Source organism: Podarcis muralis, chromosome 3 (assembly GCF_964188315.1).
Source record: "Podarcis muralis chromosome 3, rPodMur119.hap1.1, whole genome shotgun sequence".
NCBI classification, from domain to species: Eukaryota; Metazoa; Chordata; class Lepidosauria; order Squamata; family Lacertidae; genus Podarcis; species Podarcis muralis.
In genome coordinates, this window is record NC_135657.1 from 19,111,298 (window position 1) to 19,130,577 (window position 19,280).

Sequence of the window (19,280 nt, forward strand, 5' to 3'; positions counted from 1 at the left end):
TATTTATCTACTTGCACTTTGACGTGCTTTCGAACTGCTAGGTTGGTAGGAGCAGGGACTGAGCAATGGGAGCTCACCCCGTTGCGGGGATTCAAACCACCAACCTTCTGATCGGCAAGTCCTAGGCTCTGTGGTTTAATCCACAGCGCCACCCGCGACATACTCCAGGACATAATAGCTTGAAACTGTGAGCGATACCCGTGTTCCAGTATATCTTACTTTATCTCACTGCATCCATTCAACCAGCTCACCTGGGTTCTGCCTCCTTCCCAAAATCCACCTATTGGGTGATGGTGCACAACTTGCCATGGAAACATTTTTTGCCACTCACATTCTGGCACACAAAATAACATAGCAACTGGAGACAGCAGCTTGGCAACGGGCAGCGTCTGCTGGAAGGTGGAGAAAAAGAAAAGTGGAAATTGAAGAGGGGGTTGAGCTTGAAACCCCAGTTCTGTTTGACCTGAGGCTGGGGTTATAAGCACCTGCTGTGTATTACTGCATACATTGTTTTAAATCTAGGCTCTAGATTTAAAACGAAGTGTGCAAAGGATGCTTATGCTCTAGCTGCAACCTCATCCTAGGTCAAATGAAACGGAGGGTTTGAGATATATTCTGGAGAGAGCCATGGGTAGGAAATGGTAAGAGGACCTTTACAATCTCTGAAATCCTTATAACTAAGCATTCACACCATACCAGTGAAAGTATGGGTAATGGTGGGAGAAAGTGGGAAACTATCCAGAAAGTTCCCAAAGATATACTGCTCAGATCTACTGTAGCAATCATGTACTTACATCAGCCTTGCAAATAAGCCTACAAAAGTTACTAGCCTGCACAGATGTTTACCAGCCTGCGACGGAGGAGTTTTGGGAAGCTCTGCTCTCCTTGTGGTGGCCTGCTGCATTTCTGTACAGTGGTACATCGGGTTAAGAACTTAATTCGTTCCGGAGGCCCATTATTAACCTGAAACTGTTCTTAACCTGAAGCACCACTTTAGCTAATGGGGCCTCCTGCTGCCGCCGTGCCGCCGGAGCCCGATTTCTGTTCTTATCCTGAAGCAAAGTTCTTAACCCGAGGTAATATTTCTGGGTTAGCAGAGTCTGTAACCTGAAGCATCTGTAACCTGAAGCATCTGTAACCCGAGGTACCACTGTACTAGGGACAGAGAAGGAACAGACCACTGCAGCCTTCATTATTATAAGTTTTCCAATAGCACATAGAGCAAAATATTTAATAACGAAGGTGCCAGGCTAGTCCCCCTGGGGAGATCATTCCACAAACGGGGAACCACCGCAGAAGAGGCTCGTTTAGCTCAATTTATCTGCCCCAATATATAAGAACATATGAATCATAATCCGTCAAAAAATCTAAAATATATTTAAAATTAAAATGGGGTGTGTGTGTGTTACAGTTAGTTCCACATAAATAAGTAATTCTGCAGGGTGGACTTTTTCAGTTGAATTCGTTTATCATACAATTAGTAAATGGCTGCCAAACAGCTTCAGAATCCTCACGAGCAGCTTTGCCTCTTTGTACATTTAAAATGTTGTGTCCATTTTTCAGATTCCACAATAAATAAAAGCTTTTTTTTGTATCATGCATCTGAAGTCAGACGGTGTGCATCCTTCTGAGGTCTGGGTAATAACCGAGTGCTCAACTATCGTCATGATTTTTCCTTATTGCTTTCCGAAATATCAAACTTGGATTTTTGCAGAAATGTGAAATTTGTTGACAAAGAACCTAGGATGAACCCTGCTGGATCAGGCCCATTCTGGGTGGCCCACGAGCAGGGCCTGAGGGAAACATCATTCTCCCCACTTGTGAAATCCCAGCAATTCAGAGAAATGTTGCCTATGGCGATGGAGGTAGGAAGATAGCTAAGGAGGGCAGGAGGAGCAGGGAAAACTAAGCTTGGAGTGTTGATGTGCAGGCAATGTGGGAGTCTTTGGAATATGAGTTAAACATTAGCAGACTGGAGGAGTAAGGCTGGAACTTGAGGAACATTGTAGTTGGAAAAGGGGTTACAAGGAGCTCAGATCCTGAAAAAGGCTCCCAGAGATCATTTTCTAGTCATGAGTTCTTACGATATGCTTCATATCCTTTGGGGAAAAAAATCTCCACAATACAGTCATACCTCAGGTTGAAGTTGCTTCAGGTTGAGCGTTTTTGGGTTGCGCTCCGCGCAGCGGCGTAGCGTGGGTTGTCAACACCCGGGGCAAGGCAAGTAATTTGCGCCCCCTAACCCGTGGATTTGCGCCCCCTAACACATGGATTTGCCCTAACCCCAGATGTTGCGCCCGGTGCGGCCGGCCCCCCCTGCACCCCCCATGCTACGCCACTGGCTCCGCGGCGACCTGGAAGTAACGGAACACGTTACTTCAGGTTTTGCCACTCGCGCGTGCGCAGACACTCAAAATGACGTCACGTGCATGTGTAGAAGCGGTGAATCGTGACATGCGCAGACGCAGGCTGCGTTCTGCTCAGGATGCGAACGGGGCTCCGGAATGGGTCCCGTTCGCATCCAGAGGTACCACTGTAATGAGGACTAGAATCCTGGTGTGTTTATAAAGCAGAAGCTTTCTGCCTTGATACTATAATAATATAATTATTATTTATACCCTGCCCATCTGGCTGGGTTTCCCCAGCCACTCTGGGTGGCTTCCAACCAAATATTAAAAACAATACAGCGTCAGACAACTGTATATGCCACCAGGCTTTATGGTAAAAGGGGATGGTAGGGTTTGTTGCACAGCAGAATGAAGGCCTTCCAGACTTCTACTAAATCCTGGCCAGCCTTGGCTGTTTATCCTGCAGTTGTCCAGGCTGCGACAGTGTCAGCAGCAGGAGTGCTGGAACTGGGTTCTGGTAGATGTGGTCAGAGGGCGAGTCACAGGCTACTGAAATGTACTCATTTGAGAGAAGAAAACCCCTCAGCCCTAGAAACCCCAGTCCCAGTTTCTGATTCTATGGCAGCAGATGCTCAGATGATTACACCCACACCAGCCCCATTTCACTTCTTATGAAATGCTAACAGCTTTAGCTTTCCTGCTGAGAGCAGGAGAGGAATTAATGTTACTTTCCCCCCCAGTCAGTCATCCACAAAGAATCCTGCTGCTATGAGTTCTGTTCACATTTTCCTCCCCGATGTAAGGGATGCTACCATTTTCTTAATACAGAAGTTGCTTCTTTGTGGTGCCGTTCTTTTGGGGGTGGTCCAGGGGGGCTCCACCAGATCCTTGCCCTTTCCCCCCGTGTTTTCTGCTTAAACTGGATTTTATTTTCATTTTAGTTTGCCTGGCTCGCTGGCCACGCAAAGCACGGTGCTGCGTGTGGGAGACCTCTGACCCCTCACAGTCCTCACAAGCTCAGAGATCGAAATGCGCATATGAATTAGCCCATGCAAATTTGTGCCATGTGTCTGTGAAATACCTAGCAACATCCCTGCTTCTGTGTAGGAAGTTTGATGAAAGCTGTGAGCAGATCACTGAATCTTTTGTCTCTCTTTTTGGTGGTGGTGGTGGGGAGAATATATATATGCATGCTCTTCAGCATGTGCAGAGAAGATCCATGTGCAAGCATCATGTGTGATGCTTCCTAATTTCCTTATTCAAAATTGCTGTTTGCTTAGAGGAGCAATCTTAAGATATAGGGCAGGCACCCCAACCTGCGGTCCTCCATATGTTTTGGCCAACAACTCCCATGATCCCTAGCTAACAGGACCAGTGCTCAGGGATGAATGGGAATTGTAGTGCAAAACATCTGGAGGGCCGAAGGTTGGGGATATCTGATATAGGGTATCAGAGAGGGAAGGCCTGTTAAATCCTATTCCATTGGATTTCTCTCCTTCTTGAAAACAAACAGTGATGGGGGATAGCCAGCTGGCTGCACAGCAACAAAACCCAACTGCAGTGGTACCTTGGGTTACAGATGCTTCAGGTTACAGACTCCGCTAACCCAGAAATAGTACCTCGGGTTAAGAACTTTGATTCAGGATGAGAACAGAAATCGGGCTCCGGCGGCACGGCGGCAGCAGGAGGCCCCATTAGCTAAAGTGGTGCTTCAGGTTAAGAACAGTTTCAGGTTAAGAATGGACCTCTAGAACGAATTAAGTTCTTAACCTGAGGTACCACTGTATTAGAATCAGTTTGTGGCCACTGCTATCGGAGTTCCCTCAAAATTCAGTAAAATAAGTTTTGGTTCCTGGTTTCCCTTTTAAAGAAAACGGGAGAACTGCACTGCAAAGTTTGGAGAAGTGGATAGGTTGCCTTCCCCAACTTTTGACACCTTGGTCTATGATTCACACTGGCTGGGGCTCTTCAGAGTTTTAGGCAATATGATAAGAGCATCAGAATAGCCTGCTGATTTGGCCAGTGGTCCATCTTAGCCCAGCATCCTGTTCTCACAGCGGCCAGCCAGATGCCTGTGGCAAACAGGACCCGAACTCCAACAGCATTCTCTTCGCCCCGTGGTTCCCAGCGACTGACATTCAGAAGTATTACTTCCTCCGCCTTTGATCCCAGATACGTAGTCCCAGGTGTTGTTGGACTACAACTCCCATCATCCCTACCTAGCCGGTCCAGTGATTCGGGATGATGGGAGTTGTAGTCCAGCAATATCTTGGGGACCCAAGGCTGACAAAGGCTGCCCTACAGGGTAATACCGCTCAGCACTTAGAATCATAGAATTGTAGCATTTATTTGTATATAATTGTAGAGTTGGAAGGGATACCCAAGGGTCATCTATTCCAACCCCCTGCAATGCAGGAATCTTTTTCCTCAATGTTGGACTTGAACACACAACTCTGAGGTTAAGCGTCTATCAATTGAACTATCCCAGGGTTTGACTTAATCTGCTTAGAAGAGCTGGAAAGCTGGCTGCTCTTATGACAGGGGCAGAATGGTTAGTGCGGAGAAATCCATTTTATTTTTAAAAAAATTTCTAGTCCCTGTGACTACAAAGATAATACTTTCTTAATCATGTTAGCAATTTCTGTGGATGTGTTTGAAAAACTAGAAAGGTGGCTGTATAAGATTTTCAGTGAATTGGGGTGGATCTTTGCTGTTCTTGCCCCCTCCTGTTGTTGGCAAAACCAGAAAAAAATATTGACGGTGTGAGAGATCATGCAAAGCTGCTTGGTTTGCATGATTTATCAGGCATGGCACAGAATTCACATTGCCTGTGCACGGTGTTTAAATCCCTGGTAATTGATGATCTTGTATAGCAAGTCTGAAACCTTTGTTCTAACCCTGCGTTATCCCCCAGCAAGAACTGTGAGTACAGTTTCTCCTAAGCTCTTCAGGTCTCGTTCAGCAAGCCTGGCTCATTTCCATTAGCATCCCAAGTGCCTCTCGCTCACTCGCATCTCCTGCTCTTAAATTAAATAGACCCTTTTTATTCCCCACTCCTCCAGCATGTTCTTCTGGATGAACAAATGATTTAGCATCGCCTGTTTAGTTCCAGAAGCTATAAACTAGTCTACCATATCCTTGGGTCCCCAAATGATGTTAGACTGAAAGTCTCGTCATATCTGACCATTGGGCTTGCTGGCTGAGGATGATGGGGATTGTAGTCCCAACAACATCTAGGGATCTAAGACTGGGAAAGGCCCATTCTGAACTGTACTTGTGGGGGTTGGTGGGATTAGTATATCTGTTACATGCAAGCTTAAACGGGTGCAGCATGGTTAAATAAAATATGGTGGATTAAGTGTGAGCCCCAAATCAGGCGGAACCAGCTTCAGATCCCTATGTAGCTATAAAAAAAAGCTTACATGGGGTGACCTTAGAATGTCCATTTTCAATTTTCTCAGCCTGTCCTACCTAACAGAGGTGCTGTGACAACAAAACGAGAGAACCTCGCAAGTGTGTCACCCTGAGCTGCTGGGTGGAAGTGTAAGGTAGAATGTAATAAAGCGGGTATAGGCAAACTTGGCCCTCCAGATGTTTTGGGACTACAGCACCAATCATCCCTGGCCACTGGTCCTGTTAGCTAGGGATGATGGGAGTTGTAGTCCCAAAACATCTGGAGGGCCAAGTTTGCCTATGCCTGTAATAAAGGAATAAATGAAATGAAATAACAGTGGTGGTGTTTAAAGGAGCTGAGAACTGCATCCAAAGAACAGCAGGGTGCTAAACAGCGGAAGCTTAAACCAGCTGGATTTGTCAATTACAGAGGCTCCTGCAAATGGTCTCCGTTGGAGTGTTCAGCACACGCCTTGCAAAGTCTTTGAGGTCTGTCTAGTAACGGTTAAGGAGCAGCAGCCTTAGGTTTGAATTTGGGGTTGGACTGCAAACTTGGAACTCTGCTGAAAGATCTCCCAAGTGCAAATTTCTCCCCAGCCTGACTTGGCAGCTGATGCTGCAGAAGCTGCGGGTGCCTGCTAGATACTTGCAGACGGTCTGCTAGGAACAACATTCATTTTAGTCTCTTTTTTGTTTTCTTGCCCTCCTTACACAAGTTAAGTAAGGCCAAGGCATGTGTGGAGCCCTCTTTACCTGCGGTTGGGGGAACTTCAGAGGCTAGATGCAGAGTGCCTAAACTTGTGGCCCCTCCAGATGTTGTGTTGGACTTCAGCTCCCATCATCCTCAGCCAGTTTAGCCAATGGCCATGGATGATGGGCGTTTTAGTACCAGTCTCTCTCAGGATCCAAGAAAGGCTGGTCAAGAGAGAGGGCTGACTTTCTCCATTCTGTGCTGTTTTCTAGTTTTCTTTTGGCAGGGAACTTTCTACATGGCAAAGGGTTTAAAAGTGGCGTCCACCCCCTGGGGTCCGAAGTGATAGAGGCCATGCTATTGCCTATTCCTATTGCAAGTCTAGACTGGACCTTAGATTAGAAGTGGGGAACCTGTGGCTATGTTGCTAGACTATAACTCCCCTTGTCCCTGCCTCTTGGCCCTCTCTTGGTGGGGACTGAGGGGAGTTGAATTCCAACAACATGTATCTCACTCCAGCCTTAAATACAGACCCACTTCCCTCTGTTGCCTCCTAGCGACTGGCACTCAGTGGTCTTTCGGTTGTAAGTCGCTTTGGGTTGCCCTGGGCAAGATAAAGCAACAAATTTAATAACTAATAGTTTCGTCTAAATGCTTCTTTGTATTAATGAAAACCTTGGGATTTCCTCAAGCCAGCTGATGACTCCATCTTGGGTGTGAATGGTGCTATTTTGGCTACACAAGTGTCAGCACTCACAGCCTGAACATCGGACATGGAAGGGATGGTGATGATCAGAAGCGGTGTACCTCTGAGGACCTTTAACATTTATTTACTCTCAGCGTGTAAGGGAATTTAGTGTGTCTGTTAAACTGTGCAGACTTAGTTTTGTTCCCCAATACTAGGACAGACATGTTCCCGAACAACTTAGTTCAGAGGTAGAGAATAGGGCTGGCTGATACCTGGTTTTCAACATCATGATATATCACCAGCTAAACATTGCGATAGACTGATATATCGCAATGTCTGAAATAAGGATGGAGCTATGTGGAGGCATTGGCTGGCGTCATGGTTTCCCCCACATTGTGATTTTTGCATCACACACACACACACACACACACACACACACACACACACACCCCTCATGATTTGCAATATATTGCCAGGTCAAAATGTATGAAACCAATCTCACAATATGGACCAGAAACGGGTTTTGGATGATATATTGATAGACTGTACAGTGGTACCTTAGGTTAAGAACTTAATTCGTTCTGGATGTCCGTTCTTAACCTGAAACTGTTCTTAACCTGAGGTACCACTTTAGCTAATGGGGCCTCCCGCTGCCGCCATGCGATTTCTGTTCTCATCCTGAAGCAAAGTTCTTAACCCGAGGTAATATTTCTGGGTTAGCAGAGTCTGTAACCTGAAGCGTCTGTAACCTGAGGTACCACTGTATAGTCCAGCCCTAGTAAGGAACTTAGGGCCAACCAGAGGTGGTTGGACTATTATGTCAGGCATTTAGGGGTGTTTATGAACAATGTCCTGGCCTGGTTCCTACTGTACCCGGAACCCCTTAATTCGCCCAGCGGTTTGTGGTGTTGTGCTTCTGTGCTGCACAGGCAGTATTAAGGGCCCTTTCCGGTCAGAGGCCTTTAACTGATTAGGGCTTGGTAGTGACTTGAACATATCTAATTGGCACAGCCAACGAGAAGCTGGGTCTTCATCCTGCGGGGTTTCAGGGTGAGACATTACTTACCATTACTTACGAGGTGTTCTATAAGTCTCAGCCCTGGACCTCCACATCCCAACGGCGCTATCCTCATGTGCAGTAATAGCGCTGAGGCTGTGAGGTGGCTCCTTCTCAGGGAGGGCTAGGCCTCTTTTGCGTTGTCCTGTGGTGTTGTGAGGTGGTGTCCTCGGTTGCTATGCCTTTGCCTGCCCCGCTGACCCCCCTCCTAAGCACGCGAGGCTGCTAGTAGTTGTCTGGGTCTCTTCACGTGGCACTCGTCCCCTGACAAACGGAACAGCTGTGGGGCCGCTCCGTTGGAGCAAGGGGCTGGAATGTCCCGTGGCAGGTGTGAGAGAGGGGCCGATTCCCCTAAGGCTGCGGGGCGCGGTCTTGTGCCAGCCTGCCGCCTCGCTGCTATCCTGCCTTATCCAATTCTCCCCTTTTCTCAACCTGTGCAACCTGTTGTCACGTTTTGGCATGTTGGGAACTACCAAATCTTTTCCCTAAAGGTGCATGGCACGCTTGTGCGGACTGCCGAATGGTTCGGAAGGAAATGTTCACAAGCAGAGGGCGTTAAAACAGCCGCTGGTTAGTAAGCGTGCTTTAGGAGTCAGAGGAGTCAGGCTGTTTGTCCATGCAGTTCAGTATTGCCTGCACTGGCTGGCAGCACCTCTCCAGGGGTTTCAGACAAGGGTGCTCTCCCACCCCTAGCTTCCCTCTTGAGCATTTTGTTTGCACCTCTTCCTTTGATGTCCTCTCACTCAATCGCGGGGGCATCAGCAGTGGAACTTCATGCTGAGACATGTGGGTGGTTTTTTCTTTCTCTCTGGGGCTAACCCAGTCACAGCGGCACCCTCTAAAGCTGCATCAAATGGTATCTGATCTAATGCAGCTGCCCTGCGGAGGGTGCCAGGAAGCGCCTGGTGCTCCGCGTTGCTGGTGCAACTTTTGAAGTCTCTTAACTCTCATGCCCTGGTTCATATATGCATGCGCCATCTAAACTCTGTTGAGGCCCCAATGTGCCCCTGAGAGTCAATGTGTGCTGTAAGAGCCATTTAAAAGTTTCACAGCAGTTACATGGGTAAGCGCTCCTCACCAGCTTCAAGGGTTGCGATGCTTAAAGCATCCCTTAGTTATACTTGATTGGCAGGTCTGTTTTACTGCCAGTCCTGTTCCCCCAACATCCTTAGCTTTCCACGTGGTTCCTCGTTTTGCAGGCAAGTGAGTGTCCCGACTCAGTTCCACATTCTCATCTCAGTCCTCCCACTCAGACCAATCCCTCCAGGATGCTTCCACAATCGTAATTCAGGCTTTCCCAAACTTGGTCCACCAGCTGTTTTGGACTACAATTCCCATCATCCCTAGCTAGCAGGACCAGTGGTCAGGGGTGATGGGAACTGTAGTCCAGAAACAGCTGGAGAGCCGCATTTGGGAAACCTTGGATCTGTTGTTGTAAGGCGGTTTTCCTGTGTCCCACATTATAACCTGCAGCTTCATATAGAGAAGTTGCAGCGTTCATGCAGCTTGTACTTGTATTTGGCATTTTTGATGTGCATTTTATAAAACGATGATGTTTCTCTATTAAACCTCTCTGCATAAAATGGGCTCATTTTTGTTTATTCACTACATTTATATCTTTCTTTTTCTCCATTGTTTTTAAGGCAGCGTAGAGTTCTCCATCCATTTAATTTTTTTATTATGATTGTTAATTTACTAATTGCCTTCTTTTACACAGTTGTCTCAAGGCTATGTACAAAGAAAACCCTGGGGGTGAGTGGGGAGGAAACCCCGCAGTTAAATACTGTCGGTTCATTTAAAACCAAAACAATACAAAATGGACACTGGGGGTGGGGAAAGGGTGAAGGGACATGATAGAGGTGTTTGGTGCAGAAAAAATGGAGAAAGAGATTTTTTTCTCTCTCTTATAGTACAGTGGATGCTTGGGTTGCAAATGTAATCCGTGCGGGATGCACGTTCGCAACCCGCAGCGTTCGCAACCCACTTCTGTGCATGCACAAAGCGCAATTTAGCGCTTCTGCGCATGCACAACTGCCGAAACCTGGAAGTAACCCGTTCTGGTACTTCCGGGTTTCGGCGGTCCACAACCTGAAAAGACACAACCTGAAGCGGCTGTAACCCGAGGTATGACTGTACCAGAACCTGGGGCCATCCAACAAACCTGGACAGGTAAAAGAAGATAACTCCTTCACAGAGTATGTGACATTCCTTCCCACAAGATGTAGTGATGACCCACCAACTTTGGATGCCTTTAAAAGGGGTTTGGGGAAAAGAAGCTGCTGTTTAAGTGTGAAAGGAGAATGGGAGAAGAAACGACAAGAGATGAGTAGAAATATACATGGGGTGAGAAGGGGGGAAATACAGAGCACTTGCCCACTCAGAGCCTCCAGATCAAAAATCTTTTGGACAGCTTCCTGGAAAAGGCTGTCGGATAGATTATAGCCATGATGGCCGCTGTGCTCTTGCCTCCACAGCTGGAAGCAGAAATGCTTCTGGCTACCGGTTGCTAGAAACCACAAGAGAGGAGAATGCTGTTGCGCACTTGCCCTTTTTGTGGGTTTTCCACAGTGTGGTGTAGTGGTTAAGAGCGGTGGACTCGTAATCTGGTGAACCGGGTTCGCATCTCCGCTCCTCCACATGCAGCTGCTGGGTGACCTTGGGCCAGTTGCACTTCTCTGAAGTCTCTCAGCCCCACTCACCTCACAGAGTGTTTGTTGGGGGGGAGGAAGGGAAAGGAGAATGTTAGCCGCTTTGAGACTCCTTAAAGGGTAGTGAAAGGTGGGATATCAAGTCCAAACTCCTCCTCCTCCTCTTCTTCTTCTTCTTCTTCTTCTTCTTCTTCTTCTTCTTCTTCTTCTTCTTCTTCTTCATATTCATCTGGTGAGAACAGGATGTTGGGCAAGATGGGTGACTGGCCTGATCCAGCAGGATCTTCTTATGTTCTGTCCAGTCACCCTTTTTTGCAGTCACTTCCACACTTGCACACACCCAGCTTAACCCAGATTTTCTATGTGCGTGTTTGTTTGTTTTGAGTTCCATGGAAAAGGTAGATCTGAATTAAATGGGGAAATAATACGTGACTGAATTTTGAGCATAACAACATGCGGGCACTTCTCAAAACTTCCTTGCATGAGCGGCAGCGAGTCCACAATAAGGTTCCATTTGAACATGCTCACAGCTGTTTTCTCCCTCCCCCCACATCACTTCTCCCCAGTGTCCCAGCCTGCCTGCCTCATCCAGAAAGGTTAAAGTAAAAAAGTGAGAGGAGCTTGCACAAAAGCAGGTTTTCAACCAAACGCCATCGTAGCCAACTGACTTTGAATACAGTGCTTATGCATTGCATTTTTATGCCACCTTTTCTCAAAGGACCTCTGGGTGATATACAGGGTTGCCCCCCCTTTCATTTAATCCCTGGAACGACCCTATAGTAAGCCGAGAGGCAGTGACTGGTCACCCAGTGAGCTTCACGGCCGAGTAGGGATTCAAACCCTTGTCTCCCAGGTCCTAGTCTGATGCTCTAAACCACCACACCACAGAGGTAAGACATCTGATGTATTTTGCACAAACGAGTTAATTAGTTAAAGGCCCTTTTGGGTAAAGCAGAAACAATGTCCTCATTTGCACCAAAATGCTAAGCTTAGCGTGGACAAGCAACCGTGCAATCTTTCAGAGAGGAGATTGCAGCTCTCCTGCTCTTCCCCAGCCATTCTGCGGTAGTGCTGGGTGCACAGAACCAAGTCCATGGTTTAGCTCTCTCCCCAAATCACTGTCTGTGATTACAGCTTGAGGTCTGTGTGGGAGAGCATCTTAATTCTATGATGTGGCCTGCCCATGCAACCTTCAGCGTGCAAAGGAAGCACACCATGCCATTAAGAGTCTCACGAAAGTCTTGCTTCAAACACCTGACAATTGTGTGTGTGTACATGTTTTCTTTTCCATGTTTGCCATGGAAATGCTCTGCAAACAGTTGTACAGTAGTACCTCGGGTTAAGTACTTAATTCGTTCTGGAGGTCCGTTCTTAACCTGAAACTGTTCTTAACCTGAAGCACCACTTTAGTTAATGGGGCCTCCTGGTGCCGCCGTGCGATTTCTGTTCTCGTCCTGAAGCAAAGTTCTTAACCCGAGGTACTATTTCTGGGTTAGTGGAGTCTGTAACCTGAAGTGTCTGTAACCTGAGGTACATTCTTTCTGTGGCCACAACTGTGGGGTCCAGGAGTTGTCAGTACAGTACAGTACCACTGTGCTGGCCCTAACACCCGTCATCCACCCTGGGGGAAGAAATGAATTCAGCACCCGCTCTTAACTGTGTAATGTGTCCAGTAGCCCTTTAGTCATTATGCACCATGGATGGTTATCTTATTACCTCTGTAACTCAGGGGCAGAGCATCAGAGACAGAAGGTCCCTTGATTAATCTCCCAGCATCTCCAGTAGGGCTGGGAGACGTTCTTGTCTACACTGACTGGCAGCTGCTTTCCAGGAACTCAGACAATATTGAGCTAGGTGGACAACTGGCCTGACTCTGTGTAAGGAAGTTTCCAATATTCCTATGTTTTGCCAGGAGGGGTGGATGGGGAAGGATGCAGATTTGCCTGAACTGGTGAGGCCAGCGACCTGCTGTGATGGGTTATAGCAACTTTGCACATACTAGGTTGTCAAGAGGATGCTCCAGACATCATGTAAACATACCCATGGACAAGCATTAAAATAAAGCCTCTTCCAGCCTTGCAAATAAGCCTATAGAAAATAAATAAAGTTCGTTAGTTAGTTACTATGCCACTTACACTCATTTGTTAGCAATATCTGTTCTTGAAAGTGAGTGACAGAGGACAGACATACATTCATATCCCATCTTTCTTCTGTCTAGGAAACCCATGTGGTTCCCATGTGGTCTCCCATCCAGGCACAGACCAGATCCAGACCTGCTTAGCTTTAGCAAAGTGGTAGCTTCATGTACCCTCAGACCATAACCGCCATGTTTGTAAGCTTCCCTATCCTGTTGGTTGGAGATGGTGTCTGCCTGCATCGCCTGTGGCCCTCCAGATCTTGTTAGGGCTACAACCTCGTGTCATCTCTTGACCATTGGCCACAGTGGCTGGGGCTGGTGGGAGCTTGAGTCCCACAGCATCTGGGGAACCATAGGTGCCCCACTGCTGCAGCACATAGCAAGTCGGCCATGGTGTCATCTGCCAAACCCATATGAGAGGCCAGTCTTTGCATGATTGGCCGGTGACTCAGAGACCCATTGGCTTCCCAGCCAATGGATTTAAAAGCTAGTGGTTCAGAGTGTTGGACTAAGACCAGGGAAAACTGAATTCAAATCCCTCCAAACCTGGAAGCATGGGAAGGCCTATTTAAAAAATTATAATTTGTCAGAATATTCGGATTATTTGATACGTATATGCATAATCTGGAATATTTAATGTGATTTGATTGGATTGTTAAAGTGGAAAATTTAATAAAAATGATTTTTTTTAAAATCCTTTCTCGGTGTTGAAGCACACTTGGTAAGCTTGGGCCAGTGGCTCTTCCGGGCATAGCCTACCTCTCAGGGTTGTTGTGAAGATAAAAAGGGGGGGGTACCCATTGTACAGAGCCCCAAGCTCTTGAAGGAAGGGTGGGCATAAAAATATTGTAAATGAAACCATAGTTATTCAGAGAACTGATGCCGCGGGGTTGCTGCTCCCCCCTAGTTTTTGTAGACTTGATCTATGAGAAATTTAGGCCACTTGTTCATGTAGCCCCCACTTCACCCCCCCCCCCCAAATAAGCACAGCGTTAAGTGTGTTTGTGCAGAATAGCGACCTGCTCCTGCCCTTTCCCCCGTGGCAGGCAATTGCCCTCCCTCTTGTGGTGGGTGGCATTTTTGGGGGGTGGGGGGTGAGTAACAGCTCTCCCCCTTCTCTAGTGGAAAGGAGGTTGCAGCTGAGATAATGGAAAGTTAATTTGCCGGGCTATGTACCATTATCACATGCTCATCCTAATTCCATCTACACAGATCTCGGTGCCAGGACTGGAAAGGAATTGGGGGCTGGCGTCTGCTGGGCAGCCCTCCCCACCTCTTCTCTCCCCTTCCTCCCCCCCCCCTCTCCTCCACACTCCCTCCATGCAGCAGGGAAGGGTGATCTGGATTGGCTGCCTCTGTCCAAAATGGGCTGCCTTTCCTTTTTTAGATGTTAGTCGAGCTGTGAATTCCTTGATTTTGGCAGAGTGTCAGGTCAGGAGCCTGGAGGAGCACATGGGAGCTCCAGACCCGCCAATCTGCATGGGGTGGGCAGAGCACAGACATCACACAAAACCCATTAACCCTTTCCCAGGCTGACCTGCAGGGACCAAGAGCAGATCACTCCCAAGGGTTAGTTTCCACCATTCCAGTTAAGCAGTCTTTAAAGGTCAAGAACTTTATATACGTATTTCTCTCTCTCTTTTAAATTAAAAACAAACAAACCCAGTTCCCAGCATTCTGTCACATTTTAGCATGACCAAGAATCCAAGCCAGAATGTGGATGCAAGAAGGCTAAGGTTCTCAATGGCTAGAGTCTCCCAGGGAGTAGTAAGATCTCACGTATCACCAAATGTTTGCCGTTTGCTCAAGACGTGGAACAGTGAGATGCAGTGATTCTCCCTACGCGCTGCTGCTATTCCGCTGATACGGGAGTCAAATAATTTTACTTCAGCTAAGCATGTTTTCTTGGGAGTAGGAGACCATTTTGTGGCATAAGACGGCAACATGCTTTGAAAGATGGAAAATCAGGCAATGAGCATCTGCAGCTATGTAAATACCCGTTGGCTGGCTGCCCCCCCAATATAATACAGTGGTATCTCGGGTTACATATGCTTCAGGTTACATACGCTTCAGGTTACAGACTCCGCTAACCCAGAAATATTACCTCGGGTTAAGAACTTTGCTTCAGGATGAGAACAGAAATCATGCTCCGTTGGCGCGGCGGCAGCGGGAGGCCCCATTAGCTAAAGTGGTGCTTCAAGTTAAGAACAGTTTCGGGTTAAGAACAGACCTCTGGAACGAATTAAGTACTTAACCCGAGGTACCACTGTATGTTCTTAAAAATAAAAGGAAAGAGAGGATGCTCTGAGGTAGCAGCCCAGGCACTGACACTGAGCCTGTTTGCTGCTTTTTCCATTGTGTGTTACCTTCTGGGTGGCTATTTGGGGTTTCCTTATTCTACGAGGTCCAGGACTTCAGCCCTGAGAGACAGCTCTCATTGTACCACTGATAGTTTTCTTCCACAAAAACCAGAGTCGAGCATTAACATGGGTGAGCCTCCACAAGTTCAGCTCCACTTTAAAATAGCGGTAGAGCACCTGTTTTGTTTACAGAAGGTCCCAGGTACAATCCTTTAGCATCTACGGACTGGGAACTTCTCCCGTCTGGAACTCTAGAGAGCAAGTGCCAGTCAGTCCTGAGCTCGATGGACCAGTCGTCTGACTCACTTTTCCTACGTTCCTATGTAAGAACCAGGATTTGGCCTAGTGCCCGGAACCAAGTTGTGTTTTGAGCCTGGCTGTGTTCCCATAGGGCTGGCGCTTTGACAGGAAAGGCCCGGCTCCTAGCGGTAGATAAATATGTATCACCATCAGACGTGTCTGTCTCCCTGCCGTGAGGAGCTTACAATTGCAGGTGGGTGGGGAGCTTAACACGGATTGGGACACAACAGGAAAAGAACGGAAGTGCAGCCAATGGCAAACAGGAAAACAAAGGTTTCTCTTGCATGTGCTTATGCTTCCAAGATTTGAGGGGAGTAAGAAAGGTGGTGTGCTGGCTGTTCTGGGAGGCAATTTCAAGCATCTGGGGCGGCAGGGCAGAAGGACTAGAGTCCTCTCAGGTGTTAAGAGGCTGGAGGAGCGAAATTCAGAGGCAGTGGGGTATCAGAAATTGTAAAGAGGAGTCAACTCTGTAGAGGGCTGACAAACTTGGGCTGGAAGCGGATACTGTTGGAGGTTGAAGAGGGAGAAGCATGTAATCGGAACTGTGAGGGACTTTGGCAGCAGATGAGCGCTAGACTGATGCAACAGGACCAAGGTGAGAGGACGGCAGACCAGCGTGGAGAAGGGCTGCAGTAGTCTCAACGAGAGATGGCCAGGGCATGGACCAAACCTTTTGTCAAGGGGAAGGAGAAGGAGGGCTGCTTTTTTGCAGTGCTGTGATGGGAGAAGCGGCATGACAGTGGCTGCAGGTTGAATGTGGGGAGCAAAGGAATAGCTGTGTGTCAAAGATAAAGAAAGGCCATTTAAATAAACATTCACATTACAGTGGTAGCTCGGGTTACATACGCTTCAGGTTACAGACTCCGCTAACCCAGAAATAGTGCTTCAGGTTAAGAACTTTGCTTCGGGGTGAGAACAGAAATCGGGCTCCGGCGGCGTGGCAGCAGCAGCAGGAGGCCCCATTAGCTAAAGTGGTGCTTCAGGTAAGAACAGTTTCAGGTTAAGTAGGGACCTCTGGAACGAATTAAGTACTTAACCTGAGGTACCACTGTATCAGCATCAAAAAATGTTTAGAAGATAGTGAAATAGGATGGTGTATTCGCTTTTATTTTTTTGTTTTTAGGTTTGATGTTATGTTATTAATAACTTTTTCTGTTGAGAGATAGCAAAGTGGGTGAAAATAGAAACAAACTAGAAGCGCAAGTTGGGGGAAGTCTTGCAGGGGAGGGAGGGAGGAATATATAGTAATGTTAAGAATTTGAGATGTATGCAATGAATGAAAAAGAAAAATGAATTAATTTTTGTTTAAAAAAAGATAAAGAAAGGCCTTTTCAACAGGATGGCTGATAACACAATGATCAGGCTTATGCAGAGAGGAGGGCTTGGGTAGAAAAATGAGAAGTTTGATCTCAGTTTGATGTCCACTGGACATTTCTGTCTCAGTGGATCCAATTTTTGGGCTTTGTGCTGGGGTGTGTGTGCATTTGTGTGTTTGTGTGTCAGAGAGAGAGAGAGAGAGAGAGAGAGAGAGAGAGAGAGAGAGAGAGAGAGAGATTCATCGCTTAGCAGAAATACTCAACTGGCCTCTTCCTTGGCTGCAGATTTCTGGCTCGTGTCGCAGATCAAAACAAACACCCCGCATCCTTCCCTCCTTCCTTCCAGCAGCCCAAAGGTGGCTCCACGTAAATTAGAACAGAGCTGAATGTTTCGACGAAAACATTCAGCCCCGGGGACTGTTCTCTGCCACGTTCGGCACTGGGCAGTTTGTATGGCTGGAGCAGCAGGGTTCACACGGAGGTTGGTTGCGGCAATTCTGATTTTCCTGGCGTTGCGCCTGTTCTGAACGTGAGTTGCCCTTCTCTTGCAGGACTCGCTGAAGCCTGCATTCACCGTCACCAACCTGCCAGGGACGACGTCGACCATCCAGACGGCGCCCACCACCTCCACCTCCATGCAGGTCAGCAGCGGCCCCTCGTTCCCCATCACCAACTACCTATCGCCAGTCTCTGCCAGTGTCAGCCCCAACACAGTAACCAGTGCCAACGGGACGGTGCTGAAAACCACGGGAACCAGTGCAGTGGCCTCCGGAGGGCTAATGCAGATACCCACCGGCTTCACCCTCATGTCAGGTCAGTTTCCCTCTTGCCGACTGAGGCACTTTCCTGCTTTTTCCCTGTGGAACCCTCCGGTTTTTAGCCTCAACCTCCCTCTTTTGCTCCGGAGAGGCTGGAATAGGAATGCTGGCGCTGTGCTCTCTAGAATGTGATTGGTTCAGAAGGGAGAGTGTGGCTTTGAGGCCTAGCTGCGAGGTGAAGCCTGGAAGCCTGTGAAATTCCGTGGCTGCAAATTCGCCACCCCGTGGCTCCTGTGGGGAAGAGGAGAGCTTCTCAAGGACCTCTGCCATGACTGTTCCTCTTTTTTGTGTGGCACACCTGGTTGTGAGAATTGTAGGGTTCGGAGCTGGGATGTGGAGCCTTCCCTCCTCTTCCTCCCAGCAAGGGCCTGTGATAACAGATAATAATAACCGGGAGGAAACTCAGCCTAAGCTAAAAATTTAAATTAAAATTTTAAAAAGCGAGCCGGCCCCTGTTTTTTTTTTAAAGAAGGCTTTATTTTTTTCTCCCTCCTTCCGGCAGGTGCTCCACTCCCTCCCGGGACCCCTACCATTCCTCTCACTCAGTTGCAGCCGCACTCCCTTGCCCTCTGCAGCCAGCAGGGCCAGGCGGCCGCTGCAGCCACACCTGGACAGGTGCAGCAGGCACAGCAGACAGTCTTCCGATTTCCAGCCTCCGCCGGAGGGCAGTTTGTGTCCCTGACAGGTCAGCAGCGCTCACTTCTCCCCTTGCTGGTGGGAGGTGGGTGGAGGGTGCACGCTTTCAGGGAAGCCTCTCCTCCCGCGCCTCAAAACATATAGGTCCAGCGGGAGCAGGCTGAAGGCTCGTCTAGTCCATATGCCAGCAGAAAGCCCACCCGAAAGCAGGATTGTGAAGGCGACGGCCTCCTTGATGCAGCTGTTCCCCCCTAGTGGCTGGTGGTATTCAGAGGCGTGGTACCTCTGATCTTGGTGGGGTAGCACACAGCTACCGTGACTGGGCGCCATTGATAGTCTTACCCACCATGAATTTGCTAATCCCCTTTAAAAGCCGTCCAAGTTGGCAGCCATCTCTTATGGCAGGCAATTCTAGAACTGGAGCTATTTGACACGGGAAGTGCTTCCTTTATCTGTCCCAAACCTCCCAGCATTCAGCTTCTTTGGTTGCTGTTGTTATTTTTATTACAGTTTATTGATTGCCTTCTGAGCCAATGTTCTCAAGGCTCCAATGTTCTCAAAGCTAATTAATTCAAACTGTTTGGACACAAAAGTCAGGTTGTGTGTAGGAGGCCCTGTTTCAAAGGTACCCATCGCGTCCTCCTTTGGACGTTTATTTGGACTACAAATCCCATCAGTCCCAGCCGGCGTGGCCAATAATCAGGGATGATGGGAGCTGTAGTCCAGCAAAGATCAGGGGCACCTTGCTAGCTGTGCCTTCCCTGTTTGAATGTGGGCACTCTACTTCCGCTAGTATGATTATCAGGAAAGCAAAGCTGATGATGGGGGAGCATGTGTGCTTGCCCGACGTGTTGGTCCCCCACCTGATGTATGAAATCTCCTGCCTCC

The 19,280-nt window shown here is 47.9% G+C and overlaps 1 protein-coding gene across 2 annotated transcripts in view; it reads left to right on the forward strand.

Moving 5' to 3' along the window:
- The window catches only part of SRF (serum response factor), a 73,962-nt gene that overhangs the window by 28,560 nt on the left and 26,122 nt on the right, over nt 1-19,280 (forward strand). Inside the window, exons 3-4 of one of the 2 annotated variants that reach the window (XM_028724864.2) lie at nt 17,490-17,751; nt 18,259-18,441. In XM_028724864.2, coding sequence (XP_028580697.2) covers nt 17,490-17,751; nt 18,259-18,441 — 445 coding nt within the window. The remainder of the gene's footprint in view (nt 1-17,489; nt 17,752-18,258; nt 18,442-19,280) is intronic. The other variant, XM_028724865.2, reaches the window with a different exon arrangement.